The following is a 22,455-nucleotide window of genomic DNA, read 5'->3' as shown; positions in this document are numbered from 1 at the left end:
CAAACTTACCTGTTACTCCAAATATCTCTTGACTTTCTATTTTTGTATTCCAATCCCCTCTGATGAAAAAGACATTTTTTTAAAATGTTAGTTCTAGAAGGTCTTGTAGGTCTTCATAGAATCCAGTTAACTTCAGCTTCTTCAGCATCAGTGATTGGGGCATAGACTTGGATTACTGTGATGTTGAATGGTTTGCCTTGGAAATGAACTGAGATCATTCTGTCATTTTTGAGATTGCACCCAGGTACTGCATTAGGGACTCTTTTGTTGATTATGAGTGCAGCTCCATTTCTTCTAAGGGATTCTTGCCTACAGTAGTAGATATAATGATCATCTGAATTAAATTCATTCATTCCCATCCATTTTAGTTCACTGACTCCTAAAATGTCGATGTTCACTCTTGCCATCTCTGTTTGACCACTTCCAGTTTACCTTGGAATTTACAATTGACTTAACATTCCAGTTTCCTATGCAATATCATAGTTTACAGCATCACTTTTTTTCACCACCCAACACATCCATAACTGGGCGTCATTTCCACTTTGATGCAGCCTCTTCATTCTTTCTGAAGCTATTTCTCCTCTCTTCCCCAGGAGCATGTTGGACACCTACCGACCTGGTGCAGGGGCCGGTTTCATTTTCTGGTGTCATTTCTTTTGCCTTTTCCTACTGTTCATGGGGTTCAGAAATACTGAAGTAGTCTTCCATTTCCCCCTACAGTGGACCTTGGACTATTACCATTTGTTGAAGCCAGGCTTGTGTTTTGAAATACTATCTATTTGCTAACAAATCCCAAGAGTCTATTTCAACCCCCAACCTGTCTCCCAAACATGAGACTCCTAAACAGAGCTGCTTATTGGACCTCTCCACGTGGATGTTCTAGTAGACATTTCAAACTTACTGCATCCGAGTCTGAGTCCTGACCTCCCATCTCCCCACCCTACTGCCCTGCCCTCACCCAGAGCCCTCTCCCTCTTGGTCAATGGACATTCTGACCTTTCTATTGGTCAGGCCAGAACCCTAGAGTCATCCCCAGTTCTTTTCCTTTTTTTCTTTTCAAACTCTCACAGCCAATGCTTTAGGAATCCTTGGTAGTTCTACCATCAAAACACAGGGTTGATTGGTTCCAGGATTGGCTGCTGGCAGAATTATCCTGTAGGACTGAGAACTGCAGCTCCGAGAGGCTGCCTATCGTTCCCTGCCACATGGCCTTTTTACAGTGTGAGATTTGCTTCTTCACCAGCAGGAGAGCATCTCACTGGCTTCAAATCTCTAATCTCTTCCTTAAGACCTTCCTTAAAAGGAGTCCTTTTTAAAAAACACCTCACATGATTAAATCAGGACCCAAGTTTGGGGTCTCTTTTGATTAACTCAAAACCCACTGATTAAGTACCTTAATTGTCTGCAGAATCTCTTTGCCTTCACTCCTGGGAATGACTTTCTCATCACATTTAAGATCCCTCACACTCAAGGGGAAGGGGTTATACAAGATATTTATTCAAGAGGGTACTCCAAGGGACAGAAAACTTCAAAGCCTTCTTAGAATTCTTCCCATAAAAACATTTTAAATGATCTTAAGAATATAGCAGGCCTTACCTTTTTTACATGTTTCATCCACTGATTTAAAATCAAGCCTTTGTAGTTAGAGAAGGAGTTCACATATCAGTTCACTTTATTTTTTCACATCTTCCTTCAATATATCATATTCAGCCTCTTTGTTAATAGAAATAATGTGTTGCACCTACATAGCATTTTCAAGAGCATTTCAGTAGAAATAATACTAAAGGTCAAGAATTCTTATGAAAGAAATGGAAGATAAGCATGAAAGGACAATGCCATGGTTATCTATCAGTGTCAACACCCTTCTACCCCATGTCCTGCTGGAAATCCCTGAGGACTTCCAATGACAAGTGGGAAGAGGAAATAAATACAACGTCCTGAAGGAACCCAAAAGCTGGATCATGACTCTTGAAAAATATAAGGCTGCCTGACCATCTGAGCCTGGCTCTGTGCCTGCTTACAGCAAATACTCAGTAAACTTATGATTAAGATAGAACTGAATGATTGAGCTTGCAGAGCCCATTGACCTCAAAAATTCTTTTCTGCTTCATAGCATAACTTTAGTTTATGCTATGAAGTTTAGTTTGTGCTATGCTTTAGACTTCAGTGTTTTCCTATTAAAGTTATTTTTATTTAAATTTGGATTAAATGTGTCAAATATCAGGAATTTATTTTACCAATTCATCATGGATGTATAATTGAATTTGCTAATAATTGTAAGGATCGCTAGTAATAAAGAATAGCATGATGTGTACAACAGATAGCTAGTGGGAAGCTACTGTGTAGTATAGGGAGCTCAGCTTGGTGCTCTGTGATGACCTAGAGGAGTGGGATGGAGGGGTCGGAGGGAGGCTCAAGAGAGAGGGCATACAGCTGACTCACATTGTTGAACAGAAGAAACAACACAAAGTTGTAAAGTAATTATACTCCAATTAAAAAAAATTTTTTTAAGAATGCTCTCTCTAGATCTAGATACTTGCTTCTCAAAGTGTAAGTCAGAACCAGCAGTTTTGGAATCACCTAGGAGTTGGCTAAGCATAAAGAAACTTAGGCCATCTACTAAACATCCAGAAAAGAAAGAAAGAAAATGTGAAAGTCGCTCAATTGTGTCCGACTCTTTGTGACCCAGAATACTGGAGTGGGTAGCATTTCCCTTCTCCAAGGGATCTTCCCAGCCCAGGGATCAAACCCAGGTCTCCCACATTACAGGCAGATTCTTTCCCAGCTGAGCCACAAGGGAAGCCCAAGAATACTGGAGTAGGTAGCCTATCCTTTCTCCAGGGTATCTTCCCGACCCAGGAATCGAATGGGGGTCTCCCACAAACATCCAGAACCATCTACTTAATTAGAGTCTACATTTTTAAAAGGTTACTAAGCACACATGTTTGAGAAGAGCCAGCTGCCTCCCAGAACAGAAGTCCCTAGGTATTTAAGTGTGGCCTGTGTGTCCCAGGGTTTGGCCTGGGCTTTGCCGGGCCCCAGAGGATGATATTAGATCCCCAAGCACCAACTCTGCTGTCAAATGCATGAGACAATGCATCTAGAACTGACTAGAAGCTCAGTCATTCAGGATGAGGGAGAGACTTGCTAAAAAAGCTGGTATTCAGTGATGAGCACACTCTTCCTCTGTGAGAGTCCTCACTGGAAGGAGTCGCATTGCATCAACAGATTAGGGAGTTCAGAGTCAAGTGGCTGAAACAAGGAGGCTAATGGCTGGAGTCCCAGTGGCTCTGGGCATTGTGCCCTCCCTTCTCCCACTTCCCACAGAGAGGGATGTACCAGAAGCTTCATGATTGGAAGTCAGGGCCAGTGTGTCAGGATGGAGTTGAGGATGGACAGAAGGGTCCTTGCTCTCTTTTTCTACCTAATATGCACCACTTTAATCAGCACATGCCTCTTGTCTGTCTCTTCAAACCCATGGACTGTAGCTCACCGGGCTCATCTATCCATGGGATTCTCCAGGCAAGAATAGTGGAGTGGGTTGCCATCTCCCACTCCAGGGGATCTTCCTGACCCAGGGATCAAACCTTCATCTCTTGTGTCTCCTGTATATACATGTATACACACACACACACACACACACACACACACACACACACACGAATATTTGTCTTCCTCTTTCTGATTTACTTCATTCTGTCTAATAGGCTCTAGGTTCACCCACCTCATTAGAACATCAGAATTTTTAGAGCCCTACTTTTTTTTTTAATCTTTAGCTTACTTTTCAGTTAATACCATTCATTACATGTTAGTTTTAATAATTCAGTCCTCAGAAAATGACCTTATTCCAAAACTCCTGGAGAGATTCTTCATTGTCTGTGCATCCACTGTCTACCCAATGGTTTGCATTTTCCCTCTGGCTGAAATTCTTTTTTGTGTGACAGTTTTTCTTTAGGTTGTTTGCTGACTGCGAGAAGGTTCCACCCCAGCTTGACTACACACAGATGCTGCTTTATTTTGCTTGCCATCCAGACAGTACAGAAGGGGTCTACAGGGCCCTCAGCGTAGCCATTGGGACTCACGTCTTCCAGCCAATTGAAATGCCTCATCCTGTTGCAGCAAAGGTAATTGTGTTCCAGAAATGGACTAGCATTGGGGTCTGGAGGGGATCCCAGAAGATTCTGAACTTTTCCTCACACAATGCTTTACTAGGTCTTGGATAGACTTGGCCGTACTCAGTTGGATTAGAACTTGGGGCCAACTCTGAAAAAAAAAAAAATGCTTTGGTAGTAAAATCCAAAATTTGCTCAAAGTTTCTTGGTGGAACCGAAATTGCTCTGTCAGGGACAGACTTTATTTTGCATGAAGTGCTAATCCTGATAAATGAGAATGAACTGGGTATTAATCCAGGCTATTTGTCACACTGTGTGGAAATTCTATGTAAAACAAGTTCAACCTTGGAACATATACCACAGATTTGTAACACTTGATAGAGTTTCAGGCCCAAACTTGGCCACCTAAGATGCATGGGCAATCTTTGTGTCACCTGCCTCCAGGGACAGAAAACCTTAATGTACAATAAAACCTCACATCCCACCATAGAGTTGTAAAGGGTTAACATTCCCTGACTTTAGTGGGGGGCAGGGCGGATAGAAAAGTCACAGAACAGAGTACTGACTTATGAGGTGCCCGCTGGTCTGACTTTTTAGTCTGCAGCAGGCCTTGTGAGGTGAGCTGTGGCCCTCATAGTGGAACGCTTTCCTCTGTTCTTCTTTGTGGACACGGAGGGCAGAGGGCTACTATGTGTCCAGACTCCTCAGATATCCCAGCCACAGTTCTTTTCCTTTCATAGAAAGGACCACTCCTTTACCTGGGCCCCATTTATATCCAGATCCTCTCTGGCAAGACTGAGAACCATCCCACATATCCAGGCATTTATTCAATTACTTATCCAGCACCTTGGTGACTTTGGAACTACCCTTGACCTGGGGATAAGGCAAGTAAAGTGAAGGCTAAATCAAATGGTGATGAATGCCACAGATGAAAAAGAAGATAGGGAAAAATACAGGAGTCTGGGAAGGAGTTGCAGTGTTAAATAGGGTCTTCACAGAAGGTGTCTCTGTGCAAAGACATATAGGCAAAGGCCCAGAGAGGTGAGCGAGAGAGCCTTGCAGATAGACCTCTGGAGGAAGAGCATTTAAATGAAGACTTCAGTGGATGCAAAAGACCTCATGTGGGGCCATGCCTGGTGCATCCCAAAGAACCTCAGGTCAGCACTTGCAGAGCACTGAGCTGGAGGAGAGCAGCAGGAAAAGACAGTGATGAGGAGAGGACTCTGAGGGCCCCTGGAAGGACCTTGGCTTTGGCTGTGCCAAGAGATGAGATGAGAAGGCACTGGAGCAGGGTCATTTCATTTGAAATGGATGCCCATATAGAACCGACTGTAGGGAGCACAGGAGGGAAGCAAGACTAGTAATGCAAGCAGGGAGTGGTTTATCTATTGACTCCCACTTCTGTTATTTCCACTGTGCACTGGAGACAACTTGTTACCCCTCTTTGCATCCTCTAAAGTAGCAAGTGCTCAGCAATGCACATAACAAGTTCTCCATGTGTGTTGGTAAAAGGGAAGAAAGAGAAGAAGAGAGAAGGAAGGGGTGGACTCCCATCTCTGAAGCAGAGAGGAGGAGAGCAGACATTCAAGAGGCAGAAGCAATAGCAGATTTGGAGGCTGCACTGCTGCTGCTAAGTCGCGTCAGTCATGTCCGACTCTGTGTGACCCCATAGACGGCAGCCCACCAGGCTCCTCCATCTCTGGGATTCTCCAGGCAAGAATACTGGAGTGGGTTGCCATTTCCTTCTCCTGGAGGCTGCACTGAGACACCAGAAAAACCAGGAAAAGGCAGCCTATGCTAGAAGAGTTGCCATAGCAACAGACAGCTGTCTGGATGGGTAGCACCCAGGCCAGCTACCACCAGCACTGTAAGAGGCTGCATCCCTTCTGGCCTTGACCCCAGAGCTAGTGCTCGCCCAGGAAGCAGCTCCCTGGGTTACTTCTCTTAAGAACTCTTTTAAAGTCCAAGGACACTGTGCAAGAATTCTCCCACAACCACTGTACAGCAGCAAAGAAACCAGGGTGGGGGCAGGTCTGTCACATGCCGCACACACAGGCATGCTCCTGGCTGGGAGTGAAGCATAGGAGCCTTTGGCATACAGGACCCATCGCCTCCCCCATTCTTGCCTCCTCCTAGCTCTCACCATCCTGCCTCCAATTATCCTGCTGCCTCTCTGTGCCCTTTCCAACTGTGTTCTGGTTTCCTGGGCAACCTGATCCCAGGAAGTTAAAATGAGCCTGCTCAGAAACAATGCCTGTAACAGGTTAACAGTTCTGTGTTTACTCCCAAGACATTTAATCAGATCTCAGTTTTTGCTTTCCAAATAAACAACTGGAAATCTCCCTGATGTTTCATTCTTCCTCACTGTATTCTTCCTTACACGCTGGTTTAGTCAGTGTGGCACAGACCTCCTGTTTATATCCACAGCTTCTTTGGGTAGTTTAAAGAAGCTCGAGAGCCAAGCACTCATGACCAGGCACTAGTTAATGTGAAACATCAAAGAAGTTGATGTTTGTTCATCCTGGCCTGTGGGATTCGGGGTTATGATATTGGAATTTAGTAAATTGTGAGCTTGAACTGCCCACGTTTTGAGAGTCTTGTTAAAGCACCTTGATAGGTGGGTTGAGGCCTTGGGGTTCAAATAACTTAAACGTTCCTCCCATTCTGCTCTTTGATGCTTTGTTTACATTAGTCCAGAGGACTGACCTTCTGTTCTGCTTCTGAGATGTGGGGAACTAAACAGATTGAATGGTAGAAGTTCACACTCAGGCACCATTCTGAAGACATGTTGCTGGGAGTCCTCAAGGGCTGCCTCTGAGAGTGTGACAAAGTGCTTGCCAGCCCCACAATCTGCCTGTTGCTTAGAAGATAATGTGACTCACACAGAGTTTTGATGCCTCTAATAATTGCTCATTCAGAAGCCCTGGCTTTTCTCCAAACCAGCATGCCTGGTTTTGTCCATACATCCATATCCACAATTGCGGTCTGTTGGAGAGCACCCCCTCCCGTGCACACCCTGAAGTCCTGCCAGGAGACTGAGCTGGCTCCTTGGGTTCTCATCTTGGCCGCCCTTCACTCCCTCCCTTCCCACTGAACCACTAAATCTATTCTGTCCAACCCCTTAAAGAGCAAAACTAGAAAATGCTTATAAAGTATCCTCTGACCTAATAAGACCTAATGACATAATGCCATTTGAAAAACATTCTTCATTCAAATGTTTAATTTGTTATCTTTGGGCTAAAATTTTTAAAAATCCATTTATCCCATGATGACAATATCAAGCCTTTGAGACTTTTGGCCCTCTCTAGTTCCAGAAATGATGAAGAGAGACCAGATTCTTGCTCTTTAATTTTGGTATCGCCTGCTCATCCATCCCAGTTCATCATGTGCTCACCTACAGTTTCTGTCTGAATAGAAATTCACTCATTCTTCATACTATCAGCAAGACATTCTATGTCTCAACACGATTCTTTTCACCACACTCAATGTTCCGTCTCTTCAAGGGATTATTGATGGGAAGCCAGTGTGATGATTCCCAAGCTTCCTGTTGCTGTTGCTGCTGCTAAGTCACTTCAGTGGTGCCTGACTCTGTGCGACCCCTTAGACAGCAGCCCACCAGGATCCCCCGTCCCTGGGATTCTCCAGGCAAGAATACTGGAGTGGGTTGCCATTTCCTTCTCCAGTGCATGAAAGTGAAAAGTGAAAGTCAAGTCACTCAGTCGTGTCTGACTCCAGCGACCCCATGGACTGCAGCCCACCAGGCTCCTCCATCCATGGAATTTTCCAGGGTAGAGTGCTGGAGCGGGGTGCCATTGCCTTCTCTGCCAAAGCTTCCTAGGTAGAGACAAAAAAGTCAGTTTCACATTTCTGCCAAGTAAATCAATATTGCAGTTGCTTAAAATGGAGAAGAAGCTAATTGGATAGGTAGACAGATAGATAAACAAGGAAAACTAAATAGATAGATATACTCAGTTCCAAGAACTTCAAGATCAGATTATATTTCCAATTTAGCAAAGGATACAGAAACTCAACTAAAGCAAGGTGACCACACAGAACTAGGCCAAATGCAACCTATCTCCATTGCACCACCCTGCGCCTCTACACATCCTTCAGAGGGGTTTATGATGACCAGAGGCTTAATTCTGTGCCCTGGTATAGTCTTTTTACACATGGGACTTCAGTGGCTATTTGGAAAGAACTTGTATGATCTATGCACTTAATGCTTCTACTGAATTGAGTATGTGCAGGCAATGGCACCCTCTTCTAATTTTAAACCTAAATTAGCATTTTTCCTTCCTCAGAATAAAGGAGAACCAGCCCTCAGGTGTTCTATGACATCGGGCCAGTCAACATTCTGAAAACACTCATTTTTTCATGGCAAGATGCCAGGAGCCAGCATGGGGAATCCCACCCGTGGCAAAGGTCATGAGGAAGGGGGCCTGACAAAATGCAAAGGTGGGATCAGGCCTCAGGGGTCCCCCCTGGATTTTCTCGAGCATCTATCCCCAGAACCAAAAATCTGTCTTCCTTACTATATTATGCCTTTCACCAACTCCTCTGACATTAACAGGGGGCTGTCCCTCCACCACCTTTTTCTGGAAAAAGTTAATTTAGAGCTTTTAGATAATAAATCTCCTGGGCATAATAAGAGTGTTTCAATCCAAAAACCCCTCTGATGGCTTTCTAGCCTGCCTGACAGGTTTGTCTGGACTCTTTCAGCTGCGCATGTGATTGTTTGCAGAGGCACAGGAAGCTTAAAACATCCTAGGAATGTAGGGGCTTCCGAGGAGTCAAAATCATTAGAATAGGACTGATTAAGGGTTTCATTGTTGAGCCAATACTTGCTGCCAAGTTTTCATATCTTTTATTTGTTGATATAGTTGGTATATAGAAAAAAACAAGTAGCAACATAGATCTTTGAGTTAAGTACCTTCTTTGTTATAACCCACTGCACCTTTGTTCTACAAGAATGTAACTTTAGTGCTTTGAGAGTGATACAGATTAAAGAAAAACACTTCAGGGGAAATGAGATTAACATTCATTAAGGAAGAGAGCCATAAAGTGTTAACAGGCCTCTTGGCCAGAAGATAATGTAAATCACCTGAGACCTTTTGTATACGGAAAGATAAGCAGAAAGAAAGCCTGGTATTGATAAGGGTCAGGACTGCTGCCCCTACATGACTCTGTATCTTCCATTATGTAAAACTTAGGGTATATAAGTACCTTTTAAAAATAAAGTTACAGGGTTTTTGCACAAGCTTGGCCTCCCCCGTGTCGACTCTCTCTCTCTTTCTCCCTCTCCCTCCCTCTCTTTTTCAGGCTGATTCCTTGGAACACAGAGGCTCACCGTGTCTACTTATTTGCCTGGGCTTTTTAAGACCCATGCGAGAGGGAGCCCAAGGTGGGACACCCTCTGTTATTCAAGCGGGAGCCTGTGGCCTAATGTAGACGGTGCAAGTTTCTTGTCTTGAGACTTTATTAGCTTTCCATGTAAACCAAGAAATATCAGTCTCTTTTATCCTCTATTTTTTCACTACATTATTCTCTTCTAATCTCTCTTTAAATTTCTAATTAATCTTTCTTCACCAACTCCATCCCAGCTTCAAATTCCCTGGATCCACTGGGGCTGGATCCCAACAGCAAATCATTGAATATCTATCACTTCATCATCAGAAACACACATTTATTGCAGTAAGTATTATAAATACAAATCTACTGCAGAGAACTTGCAAAGTACAAAATAAAAAGTAAATCACCTGTTTGACCAATCAGAGGTAGTAACTACTGTCAGTTCTTTAATGTATCAGTTTATCTTCTTTTTCATTAATAAGTATTATATATATAAGGAAATGAGGACCCTGGTGTATTTTGCTGGGAGCCAGCACGGGAGATCCCACCCATGACAAGGTCATGCGGAGAGGCCTGATGGGCAAGGCGAGTCAGGCTTCAGGGGTTCCCCCTGGGTTTTCCTGAACATCTACCCCCAAAAACCAGAGTCTGCCCACCTTATTGTACTGTGCTTTCCACTCTTCTGCCTCTAAAAGGAATTAACTTAGGGCTCCAGTTAACAGTCTCCTGCATATAAAAAGAATGTCTCGGTTTAAACCCCTTTGATGGCTTTCTAACTTATCTGACCGGTCTGCCCGGACTTTACAACTTGTGGATTGTTTACAGCCCCCAACTATGAGAGGCACGAAGCTCAAAACATCTCAAAGATATAGAGCCTTTTAGAGCTAAGAATTAGTTTGGTGAAGGGTTCCATTGTTAAGTTAATATTTGCCACCAGGCCTCCATATCCTTTATCTTTTAGGCACCTGGGAGGATATTAATCAATGTAATCAGAATGCAGAAATAGGAATATAGTAGTTTTGATGTTAGCAATACTAGACTTTTGAGTTAATTAATTTTCTCTTTGTTGTAAATCACTGTACTCCTTTTTCCTTGTTATAAATTGTTGTATCCTTGCTATGTAAGAATGTAACTTTCTTTAGTGCTTTCTGAGAGTGGCACCAGATTTTGGGAAGAACAACACTATTACCATTATCAGAAAAGGGCCATAAAATGTTAATTGGCCTTCTGGCCAGAAGATGATGTAAATCACTAAGACTTATGTATACAACTAGGTATGCAGAGAGAAAGCCTGGTCTCGATAAGAGTCAGGGCAGTTGACACTGCATAATTTTGTATTATCCATTGATCTCTATGTAAAATCAAAAGTATATAAGGCCTTTCCAGACAATAGAGGATGGGCCAGTCACTGGACTGGTTTCCCCCGTGTCTTCTTTACTCTATTTTCAGTCTGAATTCCCATCTTGGGCGTGGAGGCTCACCATGTATACTTACTTGCCCTGGCTTCTAAGATCCATGAGAGAGGGAGCCCAAGGCGGGGCACCCTCCTCTATTCAAATGGGCGCTGGTGGCCTAACATAGATGGTGCAAATCTCTTATCCTGAGGTTTTATTAGCTTTCCCTGTAAACCAAGTTATTCAGCCTCTTTTCTCCACTAAATTTTCCTACTACACTATTCTTTCCTAATCTCTCTTTTATATTTCTAAATAAATATGTTTTCCCTCACCATGCCGTCCCCACTTCGAATTACCCTGGATCCACCGGGGCTGGACCCCAGCAGTATTTATTATTTGTGTTTTTGTTCCCTTTTGCACTTATCCCATGAGTGTTTTTTCACTGTCATTTTCACTATCATTCTAAGCTAAAATGCGCACAGCAGCACAGCATTCCATCATTCCAATGATACTATCATTGATGTTACCATTCCCTGTTGTTGGAATCATAGGTTTTCTATTTTTGCGGTAAGTAACACAAAATGAACATCCACATACAAAAGTCTTGGTGCACATGAATATTTCTTTAGAATCAGTTCCTAGATCAGTAATTACTGGGTCAAAAAGTAGGTGATACTTTTCAGGCTTTTGATACATAAGAAACTACATCAGAAACAATTTACTTTTTCCCATGCTCAGAATGCCAGCATCTAAATTCATGGTTCTTGGCCAAGTTTCAAAGAGCAGCAATATGAATCCCAATCTGTCTGTATTCAATCTGTTTTCTATTTTACTTTCTGAGTGCTTCATTGAGTTTAACATCCAGTATCCAAACCAAGGCCCCAAAGTTTCTCAGAATCTATCAAACTTGAGAAATTAACCTGCCACAACCTCTAGACTGCAGGCAGTTTCCAAAGCAAATCCTGTCAAAAATCTAGATTCATGTGTAAAAGTTTGACAGAAGTCACACAATTCATTTCAGTGCTTTTTTATTGAGTAATACAGTGTATCTGGGGCTTCCCAGGGGGCACTAGTGGTAAAGAACCTGCCTGCAGGAGAGAGGTAGGTTCTATCCCTGGATGGAGAAGATCCCCTAGAGAAGGAAATGGCAGCTCACCCCAGTATTCTTGCCTGGAGAATCCCATGGACAGGGGGAGCCTGGTGGGCTGCAGTCCATAGGGTCACCAAGAATGGAGCATGACTGAGGGGACTTAGTACAAGTGCATACAGTATATCTGAAATAGTGATAAGCAAAAGCATGTGTGAAAGTAAATAAAACTCACCCCACACTAAGGCCTCTGTCAAGTACCAGCAGAATTGGTCTAGAATTTTAACATGATTTCCAGTGCGGCCAGCATATTCTACTTCTTTTCTTTTTATTCTTTTTACCCTATTATTTTTTACTGAAGTATAATTGATCTACAATGCTGTGTTAGTTTCAGGTATACAGCAAAGTGATTCAGCTATACATACATATTTTTCAGATTCATTTCAGATTCATTTCCGTCATAGGTTATTACAAAGTATTGAGTATACAGTAAGACATTGGTTATCTATTTTATAGATATATTCATGTGTATATGTTAATTACAAACTCCTAATTTATCCCTCTCCCACCCTTCCCAGTTGGTAACCACTTTTGCTTCTTCTTGCTGTTGTTTCTGAGTTGGAGAAGGAAGAAAGACTTGTCTTATTGTCTAGCATATTCTATCTTTAGACTTTGTTTAGCTAGTCTGTGGCTGTTGCTCAGTCGCTAAGTCGTGTTCAGCTCTCTGCAACCTCACGGACTGCAGCACACCAGTAGGCATTACCATCGCGAGGCATAAAAAGTTCGGGACAAAATTGGTGTTTTCTAAATATGTCTATTCGGAGAAGGCAATGGCATCCCACTCCAGTACTCTTGCCTGGAAAATCCCATGGACGGAAAAGCCTGGTAGGCTACAGTCCATGGGGTCGCGAAGAGTTGGACATGACTGCGCGACCTCACTTTCACTTTTCATTTACATGCATTGGAGAAGGAAATGGCAACCCACTCCAGTGTTCTTGCCTGGAGAATCCCAGGGACGGCAGAGCCTGGTGGGCTGTCGTCTATGGGGTCGCACAGAGTCGGACATGACTGAAGTGACTTAGCAGTAGCAGCAGCAGTAAATATCTCTATTACTGGAAAGACTTCATCTTCTCTTTATTTAATTGCACAGACCTCTTCCTTTACTGATATGAGTCCCATTGAGGAATATCCTGAACTCGAGGACAACTTTATGAGTGAGGAAAGGGAATTACAAGAGGACGGGGAGGAAAAGGAAGAAGAAATCCCTGAAAATGCAAATACGGAAATGATTTCCATGCAAACATTACTCCAAGTGTTCCGAGGAGGAAATGAAGTACTGGACGCTAACAGATTTGCCAGCCACCAAAAGATAGAGAACATTTATTTAGAGGTTGGTTGGATTCTTTTATTAAAGAGACAACCTATACCCAAGAAAATTTCTATCAATTTTGAGTGTATGGTCATAGAATTTCTCCTGAAATGTCTCAACGTGTAGAAATTATGATGATTCCTTTAGTAAATCTTTTTTAATATCATCAGGATCATAGATTTAATTAACTTATTTTTTAATCTTTTTAAGAACTTCATAAAAGTGTTTCAGGACCTAGGTTCCAAGAACCTTGAGCCAATTGAAGTTGCTGTTCTTCTGAAGCATCCTTTTATTCAAGACCTGATTTCAAGTTATCCAGACTATAAGATCCCTGTGAGTATTACCCAAAGCTCCTAATATAGTCTTTTATAAAATTGTCATTATAATTTTATTTTATTTTTATTGGAGGATAATTGCTTTATAAATGTTGCATTGTTTTATATATACATATTGTATATATATAAATATATATGCATATATGTATATGTATATCCCTTCCCTTGTGAGCCTCCCTCCCCCATCGCATCCCACCTCTCTAAGTCATCAGACAGCACCAGGCTGGGCTGTCTGTTACATAATAGCTTCCCACTGGCTATCTATTCTACACATGATATCATATCTACACATGCATATGTCAATGCCACTTTCTCAATTTATCCCACCCTCTCCTTCCCCCACTGTGTCCGCAAGTCCATTCTCTATGTCTGCGTCTCCTTTCTTCTCTGTAAATAGGTTCATCAGGACTGTTTTTCTTGATTGTCTTAACGTGGTTGAATTCAGGTTCAGGGCTTGGTGGGATAAAACAACTGTGGAGGAAGAGAAGGAGGGAAGAAGCTGGACTAGGCTAGACCAGGGCCTCAGGAAGCTGAGCTGGTAACAGCATCCAGCCAAAAGTCCAGCCCTCAATACCGCAAAGGCAGTGAGTTCAGGCAGAGTAGAAGTGACTATCAGTACACGGGTACCGTGATAGTTAGCACTACCAGTGTATGCGTAGTATGATTAGTACCACCAATAGGCCCGCCAATACTAGAGATAATACCATAGAGCTGCCCCACCAGGACTCTGAGGCCTTGAGTCTACCACAGAAGGCTGGAGGTAAATGGCAGTAAAAGTTGGATGGGTGGCTATATTCATGTTCTGCATTATTCCAGCCATCGAATGACCCTGGCCTATGATTGAAGAGCATGGGGAAAAGAATCCCCCTGCCCAAGAGAACAAAGGAGACCCTGATCCCCAGCCAAGTGTTGATTTATTCACCAAACTCTCATCACATACACATTGTTGCTATAACTCATCCGGTGACCGTGCTTCTGAAAGAAGGGATAAGGGTTCCATCAGAGAAACTGTTCAGGGTGGGAACACTGAGGACCAAACCCAGAGAGGCTGGACCAAGTCAGCAGAATAAAGGAAGGAAGAGAGGAAGCGCTGGGGCTCAGAGCGCACACCATCACCTTGCACATCAACCACACATGCTGAATGTGCATCTACCTGGCAAGTGCCGGGTCCCCAACAGCAAGGGCCACGGAAGGCTGGGGGTGACCACCTTTCAGAATGTGGCAGGTTGCTACAACCTTCTCACAAGCCTCACACACCTAACAGCATGCAGTCTCCCTATTTGGCTTCTCCTAATGGTTTATTGGACCACAGAGAGTTAGCTGAGTTTTCGATAAAAGTGCTTTCATTTTGATAAGATGCAAGTGATCTAAAGCTGAGCACTGAAGAATTGATGCTTTTGAACTGTGATATTGGAGTAGACTCTTGAGAGTCCCTTGGACTGCAAGGAGATCAAACCAGTCAATCCTAAAGGAAATCAGTCCTGAATATTCATTGGAAGGACTGATGCTAAAGCTGAATTCCCTGATACTTTGGCCACCGGATGTGAAGAGCTGACTCATCAGAAAAGATCCTGATGCTGGGAAAGATTGAAGGCAGGAGGAGAAGGGGATGACAGGCAATGAGATTGTTGGATGTCATTGCCAACTTGATGGACGTGAGTTTGAGCAAGCTCCGGGAGTTGGTGATGGGCAGGGAAGCCTGGTGTACTGGAGTCCATGGAGTCGCAAAGAGTTGGACATGACTGAGCAACTGAACTGAAATGAAGTGTTTCCTTATCTCTAACCATTGTTGTTGTTGTTGCTTAGTTGCTCAGTCGTGCCCTACTCTTTTGTGACGCCATGGACTGTAGCCCACCAGGCTCCTCTGTCCATGGGATTTCCCAGACAGGAATACTGGAGTGGGTTCCCCCAGAGGATCTTCCCAACCCAGGGATCGAACCCGTGTGTCTCCTGCATTGGCAGATGGTTTCTTTACCACTGAGCCACCAGGGAAGCCGTCTAACCATATCACATCATTATATCTCTACATCTAACCATCCTCTTTGTAAAATTATTTGGGTCTCTTTATTTAAACAGACCCAGAATACTTGGATATGTGTTGGCAACATTCCAAGTAATTGTACTCATACATCCCACAAACATTTACTCTTCACAATGAAACCCATATGTCACAGGTCCCTTTTCAGCATCTTACACTCCTACTTTCACTCATAAAGACCAGCTTTCTTCCCCACTTAGGATGAGAATGGGATAAATTAGTGTCACCCTGGATTTAGTGGGAATAGCACACATCAGAACTAGACAAAGAGGGTGGAGAGAGGTGGGTAGGTGGGTGGGTTCATGGTTGTCACGGGCAGGATGGGGGGCAGTCTGCCACTTGTGGGATCTCCCTGCCTTTTCTGTCCTCTGAGCAACCATCATTCTGTGTGAGGTGGGTTCCAGAAGCCCATCTCTTTAGAGTGCATTTCATCCTACACATTCTGTTTCACATTTCAGGGAACAACCCCCCTATTTTAAACCAGCAAAATAATTTTCAGTTCCCTAGAATAATCTACAGTAGGATTTACCTTGTCTTATCAACAACAACTAGGACCCTAAAATGATTCCACCATCACTTCCTCCTATTATGGGAGAAGAACTCCCTGCAAAGTCAGGACGATTTGGGAACATTTTTACTCTGACCAGAATGTCTATTACTGACTTTTGCAGAGATGATTCTATCTGGCATGTTCCTGAAGAAAAAACTCCATCAATAGATGGCTGACTGCCTTCAAAGATCAATCCCCTGAAGATGGATTTTGATCCTCAGGGAAAGCTGGAGTCAGCAGGCTTCTTATTACTTTGTGCATTTCTTTTATTTAGGAAGGAGTTTTATCAGCATGCACCCCAGCTGAAATACTCCTGGCATTTTGAATAGCACAGGACCAACTCTGGCATGGAAGAACACATCTGACATTCTGAATTGCTGCCCACTATATTCTGGGAGCACCTTGATGCATTGATGACGAAAAAGATCTCTTCACGTTCCCCAAATCCTGCTTGGTGCACAGACCCCTCGGGTTGAGAGCACCTGCCCCCCTCCCCCCACCCTCACCCCACAGCTGGAGCTTGTTCTGACCTCCAGCTTCAGAGTATGAATGTCACCTGACACCCTAATAGTAGAAAGAGAGCTTGTCAGTCTGTCTAACTGTCCGATGGTTCATTCCTTCATTGCCAGGGTGCTTCTGCCGAGTCGGCTTCTTCAACCCTCCCCCGTCCTGGTCCTTCATCTCTCCTCCCTGTCATCACTTCACCCTGGAATCTGACAAGAGGACAGTGAACCACCTGCTAGAATCTAGTCAGGGCACCATTCTGACGAGAGTTGAGCCTTTGACCTGAAAAACCTAAATGTGATGCTTGAAAAGGAAAGAGGTTCCCTTTCCAGTAAGATGCTCTACTCTCATTTTTACTAAGCAAATAAACAAAAAGAAGAAAGGAAAAGAAAAAAATCTCTGAAGACTGTATTACTAACACTCTCATCCTGTCATCAATTTTTTTTGCTCCAGATATCCATGTGCAAGTAAATAGATCACATTTTTAAAATGAACTTTAACCACAGTGATGTTGTTTGAAGATCTTTCAAGATAAGTAGAGCAAAAACTAGAGTGTGGTTTTTCAGGTTAAAATGTTGTTTGCTGTTATAAACAGTGGGAAGTAAAGGCTGTCACCCAACAGCTCTGTGTTTACAAGATTCATGGTTGGAACTAGCAAACATTTTAAAATACATATGAAAAAGGCCAGTTTGGGTAATTATTTTGATACGTGTTATTTTTTGCTCCTGTGGAGAAGTGGCCTGGCTTTGTGGTTAGGAGAGCAGACTCAGGAGCCATGTTGATTGGGTTCATAGCTACTAACTGTGTGACCTTGGGCAAGTGACCCGCGTGGTGCCTTGGTTTCCCCATCTATAAAATAAGGTTAATTCTCAAACATGCCTCTCAAGGTCCTTGTACAGATTAAATGACTTAAGCCATACAAAGTGCTTAGCTCCGTGCTTGGCAGATAGAAAGCCCTCACTACATAGTAGGGGCTTCCGTGGTGGCTCAGATGGTAAAGAATCTGCCTGCAATGCAGGGGACCTGGTTTGATTCCTGGGTCAGGAAGATCCCCTGGATCACTCCAGTATTCTTGCCTGGAGAATTCCATGGACAGAGGAGCCTGGCAGGCTATAGCCCATGGGATCGCTAAGAATCAGACACAACTGAGTGACTAACACTACATAGTAATTATTATTACTATTATTATTACTGCTGGCCTGTTGGTGGTTGCAGTGCATAAGAAATATTTCTGAACAGTGCAAAATTTACACAGATGAACTAAAAGCTGGCATTTCATCTGCCAAATTCAGTGTCTGCTCTCTGGAAAGAAAGGAGACTTCCACTGGAGAGTGTCATGATGACAGGGAGTCCAAACCAAAGTCCCAGGAATCCACATGTGGTCAATTCCAACTCAGAAGATCCATGTTTAGTTTTGGGTTTTATAGTTACGCAATTCAAGCTCATTTATTTGACTTCTTCTTTCATAGATGTTTATATAGAGAGGTTATTTTCAAAGAAGTTTCCTAAATTCTTAAGAAAATCCTTTGCTTAAATATAACAAGATCATTGACGACACCATCACTGGGTGATTAGTGAAGAAAGTCAATTTCCTCCAATAAGTAGATTTGCAAATGTAAGTGGGCATTGGATTTTCTGCACCAACTCACCAAATGTAGTTTCTTGTTATGCACACATATGCTGCATAAATATGAGTCTCTTTTAACAAAACCTGTACATCCAGCGGATAGGCTTAATATTAAGGGTTCCATTCACTAGGAGATAAAAATAAATCTTTCAGTGTTAAAGTCAGAATGTCACAGGAGAATTTCTTAGAAACAAATGAGTCAGGACCTGATTACATGAGGCCAAAGTACCTATAAATATAAATGTACCTAGAAGGGACACAGTCTTCAAGGTATCTGACTTTAAGATACACTCCAACGGCCTCTATTATGTTTATAACAAAATACAATGGCTGCTTCAGTGCTTTGTGTTTTCAAGGCACCCATGCCAAACATTTCTAGACTCTCTCAGCCTTTTCTCCACTAACTGTTACTTAAAATTATGGCCCTTGATTTCAGCCATAAATCTAGCCAAGTCTGATTGAAATATCTAGAGCTTATAATTTTCCCCCATGCTATGGAGTGTCAAATAATCACAGGTCAACTCATTCCTTAATCCCCAAGTAAATAGTCACTAGTCAGCAATAGCTGTTAAAAATAATATTCTCTGCAAAGAAGACCTGTCAGTAAGTACTGTGGAGGGTAGGACCAGAAAGGTCAATGGCAAGCAGCTGTTCTTTTTCACTTAACTTGCCCAAGATTGCCCTTCAGCTGTGGGAGATCTATATTTTCAAAGAACAAGCTCCTTCAAGAAAATGATTCACTATGTTTCCTGGCAGTGACTGATACAGCCATGTGGGTGTCACTCAGCAGGGCTCTGTTCAGATGTTGAACTAACTCATGTTTTCATGAGTAAAATGACTACAATTAAATAGAAACTTTTGGAACTCAGCTCTGAAGTAAAGAAACTTATACTCTTAAATAGTTCCCTAAAAAACAAACAAAAAAAAAAACTGGAAACTGAATAAATGTAATTTTACATTTTCCCCTTATGCTAGCTAGTACCCCTTCTATTCAGAAAACTAAGACCATGCCATCTGATCCCATCACTTCATGGGAAATAGATGGGGAAACAGTGGAAACAGTGTGAGACTTTATTTGGGGGGGCTCCAAAATCACTGCAGATGGTAACTGCAGCCATGAAATTAAAAGACGCTTCTCCTTGGAAGAAAAGTTATGACCAACCTAGATAGTATATTCAAAAGCAGAGACATTACTTTGGCAACAAAGGTCCATCTAGTCAAGGCTATGGTTTTTCCAGTGGTCATGTATGGATGTGAGAGTTGGACTGTGAAGAAAGCTGAGCGCCAAAGAATTGATGCCTTTGAACTGCAATGTTGGAGAAGACTCTTGAGAGTCCTTTGGACTGCAAGGAGATCCAACCAGTCCATCAGTCCTGGGTGTTCATTGGAAGGAATGATGCTAAAGCTGAAACTCCAACACTTTGGCCACCTCATCCGAAGATTTGACTCATTGGAAAAGACCCTGATGCTGGGAGGGATTGGGGGCAGGAGGAGAAGGGGACGACAGAGGATGAGATGGCTGGATGGCATCACCGACTTGATGGACATGAGTTTGACTGAACTCCAGCGGTTGGTAATGTATGGAGAGGCCTGGCGTGCTGCGATTCATGGGGTTGCAAAGAGTAGGACATGACTGAGTGACTGAACTGAACTGAACTGAACCCCTTCTCTTAATACATTGTGATAATATCTTAAATTTATTTTATAAACATCTGTGATTTAAAATGCAGCATAGTTGGATATTTTAATTGGATAAAAAACAGATCATTCTATCCCTAATATTAAAAAAGAAAACAGAAAGGGGATAATTCCCCACCTCAAAATAATCTGCTGTTCTAAAATTCTACAAATCTGTAAACATGATTAATTTAACATTAGAATTTTCCTTTAATAGAAGATGAATATTGTTTTTTATTGATTAATAGGGAAATAATGTTTTGTCTTACCCATTTTGTGCCAAACTCTCTGTAATTGCCAGAGAAGGAAATGGCAACCCATTCCAGTATTTTTGCCTGGAGAATTCCATGGACAGAAGAGCCTGGTGGGCTACAGCCCAGGAGATCACAAAGGAGTCAGACATGACTTAGCAACTAAACAAGAACTGTGTAATTGCTTTTACAAATGTTATCTAATTATTCTAATATGACAACTCTATTATTAGATCTTACTAGATGGGGAAATGAAGTCTCTAAGATCTTTAATATCTTTCCATTGGCAAAATTAGTAAGTTGCAAGGCAGTATTCACACTAAATAGAGAACAATTTTTTCAAAGGAAAAAATAAAAACTCACTGTTTAATCCTGCCACATATTGAAAGCCCATATTATTAATAATCATTACTTCTAATTCATTTATTAAGAGTTGTAACTTCTCTTTGAATCTCTTCTCTTAGGATGTTAAGATAATTCTCCAAAGGAGTGAGCATGTACAAGGAAGTGATGAAGAGAGGTCTCCTTCAAGACTTACAGAGGAAAAGAAATGAAGGCACGGGAGTGGCAATGAATCTTCCAAACAACTCATGTGAACATGGTGTTTGTTGTATACATTGTCACTGTAAGTGAAGAAATGGCCCCTACCAGCCTAGGAGGGGCACTGTAAAGGGAGTCTTCCTTCCTTAATTCAAAGAATATTCTGTAATAAACCTTAAATTTCTGAGCCAAAATCCAAAGTAAGAAGGAATGCATTTTGAAGTGATTCTGAAAACAGAAGACACCAAAACAATATTTTCAAAAATAAACAAGCACATACATCATGATGTGTCCCTGTGAGAAGTATCTGCATTAGGCAGATACATTAAAAATTCTCCCAAAGCTCAAATCAGGGCAGCATGGCTTCATACGGTTTGTGTCAATAGTTCTTGCTCTGTAAAATCCCGAGGTGTGTCTCACCAGTCAAGGAGAAGGCTGTTGTCTCAGCTTCTGGTATAGTCATGATCTTGTTATCTATTCATAGTCCTTTATTAATAGAACATGTGTCTTGTAGAGATTGATGTACGATGATAGCTCTTTACTTGTGTAAATTAGTGAATCTAATTCAGTGATACTTATCTCAAGAAAGTGATTTTGTTTTGTTGTATTTTTTAGCTTTTTATTTTATTAATATATAGCCATTAACAATGTTGTGACAGTTTCAGATGGACAGCAAAGGGACTCAGCCATACACACACACGTATCTATAATCTCTCAAAATCCCCTCCTATCCAGGCTGCCACATCAAGCAGTGTGCCCTGTGCCATACAGTAGGACCATGTTGGTTATCCATTAAGCATAGCAATGTGTACATATCCATCCCAAACTCCCTATCTCTTCCCCTCTGGCAACCATAAGTTCGTTCTCTAAGTCGGCGAGTCTGTTTCTGTCTTATAAATAAGTTCATTTGTATAATTTCTTTTAGATTCCACATATAAGGGGTGTCATACAGTATTTCTCCTCCTCTGTCTGACTTACTTCACTCAGTGTGACAACCTCTAGGTCCATCCATATTTCTGCAAAGTGAACAACAATGCTCTTTTCAGTGGCTGTGCCTCTTTGAAACCCTTCTGGGTCCCCTCACTGGCTACTTCTTCTGAGAATCTTTGCTGGACCTCACACACACCTCTTCTATTCAGCCCCTAAGAGTTGAAGGCCCCAGCACTCAGCCTTCTCTATCCACAGTCAATTCCTGGAAGATTCATACTTTTCCAAGACTTTATGAGGCCAAAGTTGAAATTTCTATTCCCATCTTCTTTCCCCGAAATCCAAACTTCTCTCTTGCTGTGGACTTGATTACCACCTGGATGGTTTATCATCATCACAGACTCAACATATCCAAGCCAAGGAGAAGGAGCCTTCAAGTCACCCCATTGCTCTAGCCTTCTATTAGAGTCCCATGTTGTGCAGAGGTTCATCCAGGTTCTCACCTGGATCTTACCCCTTGCTGCCTCTCTGATCTCATTTCCCACTGTTCTCCCCGCAGCTCACTCTTCATAAGAAACAAGTACACGTTATTTTGGAACAGAGGACGCATACCTGCCTCAGGGCTTTTGCACTTGCTTTTCTCTCTGCCTGGAGTGATTTTCTCCCAAATATCATCATGACCTGTCCCCAGTTTC

General features: G+C 42.4%; 1 protein-coding gene across 8 annotated transcripts in view; it reads left to right on the top strand.

Moving 5' to 3' along the window:
* SPEF2 (sperm flagellar 2) overlaps positions 1–22,455 on the top strand; it is a 201,707-nt gene that overhangs the window by 177,876 nt on the left and 1,376 nt on the right. For 2 of the 8 annotated variants that reach the window (XR_009596799.1, XR_006056534.2), the window contains 5 exons: positions 3,945–4,124; positions 13,093–13,332; positions 13,522–13,644; positions 16,864–17,069; positions 17,192–21,033. Coding sequence is in view for 4 of the 8 variants with exons in the window: in XM_042233881.2 (XP_042089815.1) it covers positions 3,945–4,124; positions 13,093–13,332; positions 13,522–13,644; positions 16,864–16,965 (645 nt within the window). In the remaining 4 variants the exon portion in view is untranslated. The other 6 variants (XM_027980125.3, XM_012097083.5, XR_009596798.1 and 3 more) reach the window with 5 other exon arrangements.

Source organism: Ovis aries, chromosome 16, assembly GCF_016772045.2.
Source record: "Ovis aries strain OAR_USU_Benz2616 breed Rambouillet chromosome 16, ARS-UI_Ramb_v3.0, whole genome shotgun sequence".
Classification (NCBI taxonomy): Eukaryota; Metazoa; Chordata; class Mammalia; order Artiodactyla; family Bovidae; genus Ovis; species Ovis aries.
The sequence above is the reverse complement of the archived record's forward strand: the minus strand, read 5'-3'. Positions and strand labels throughout refer to the sequence as shown.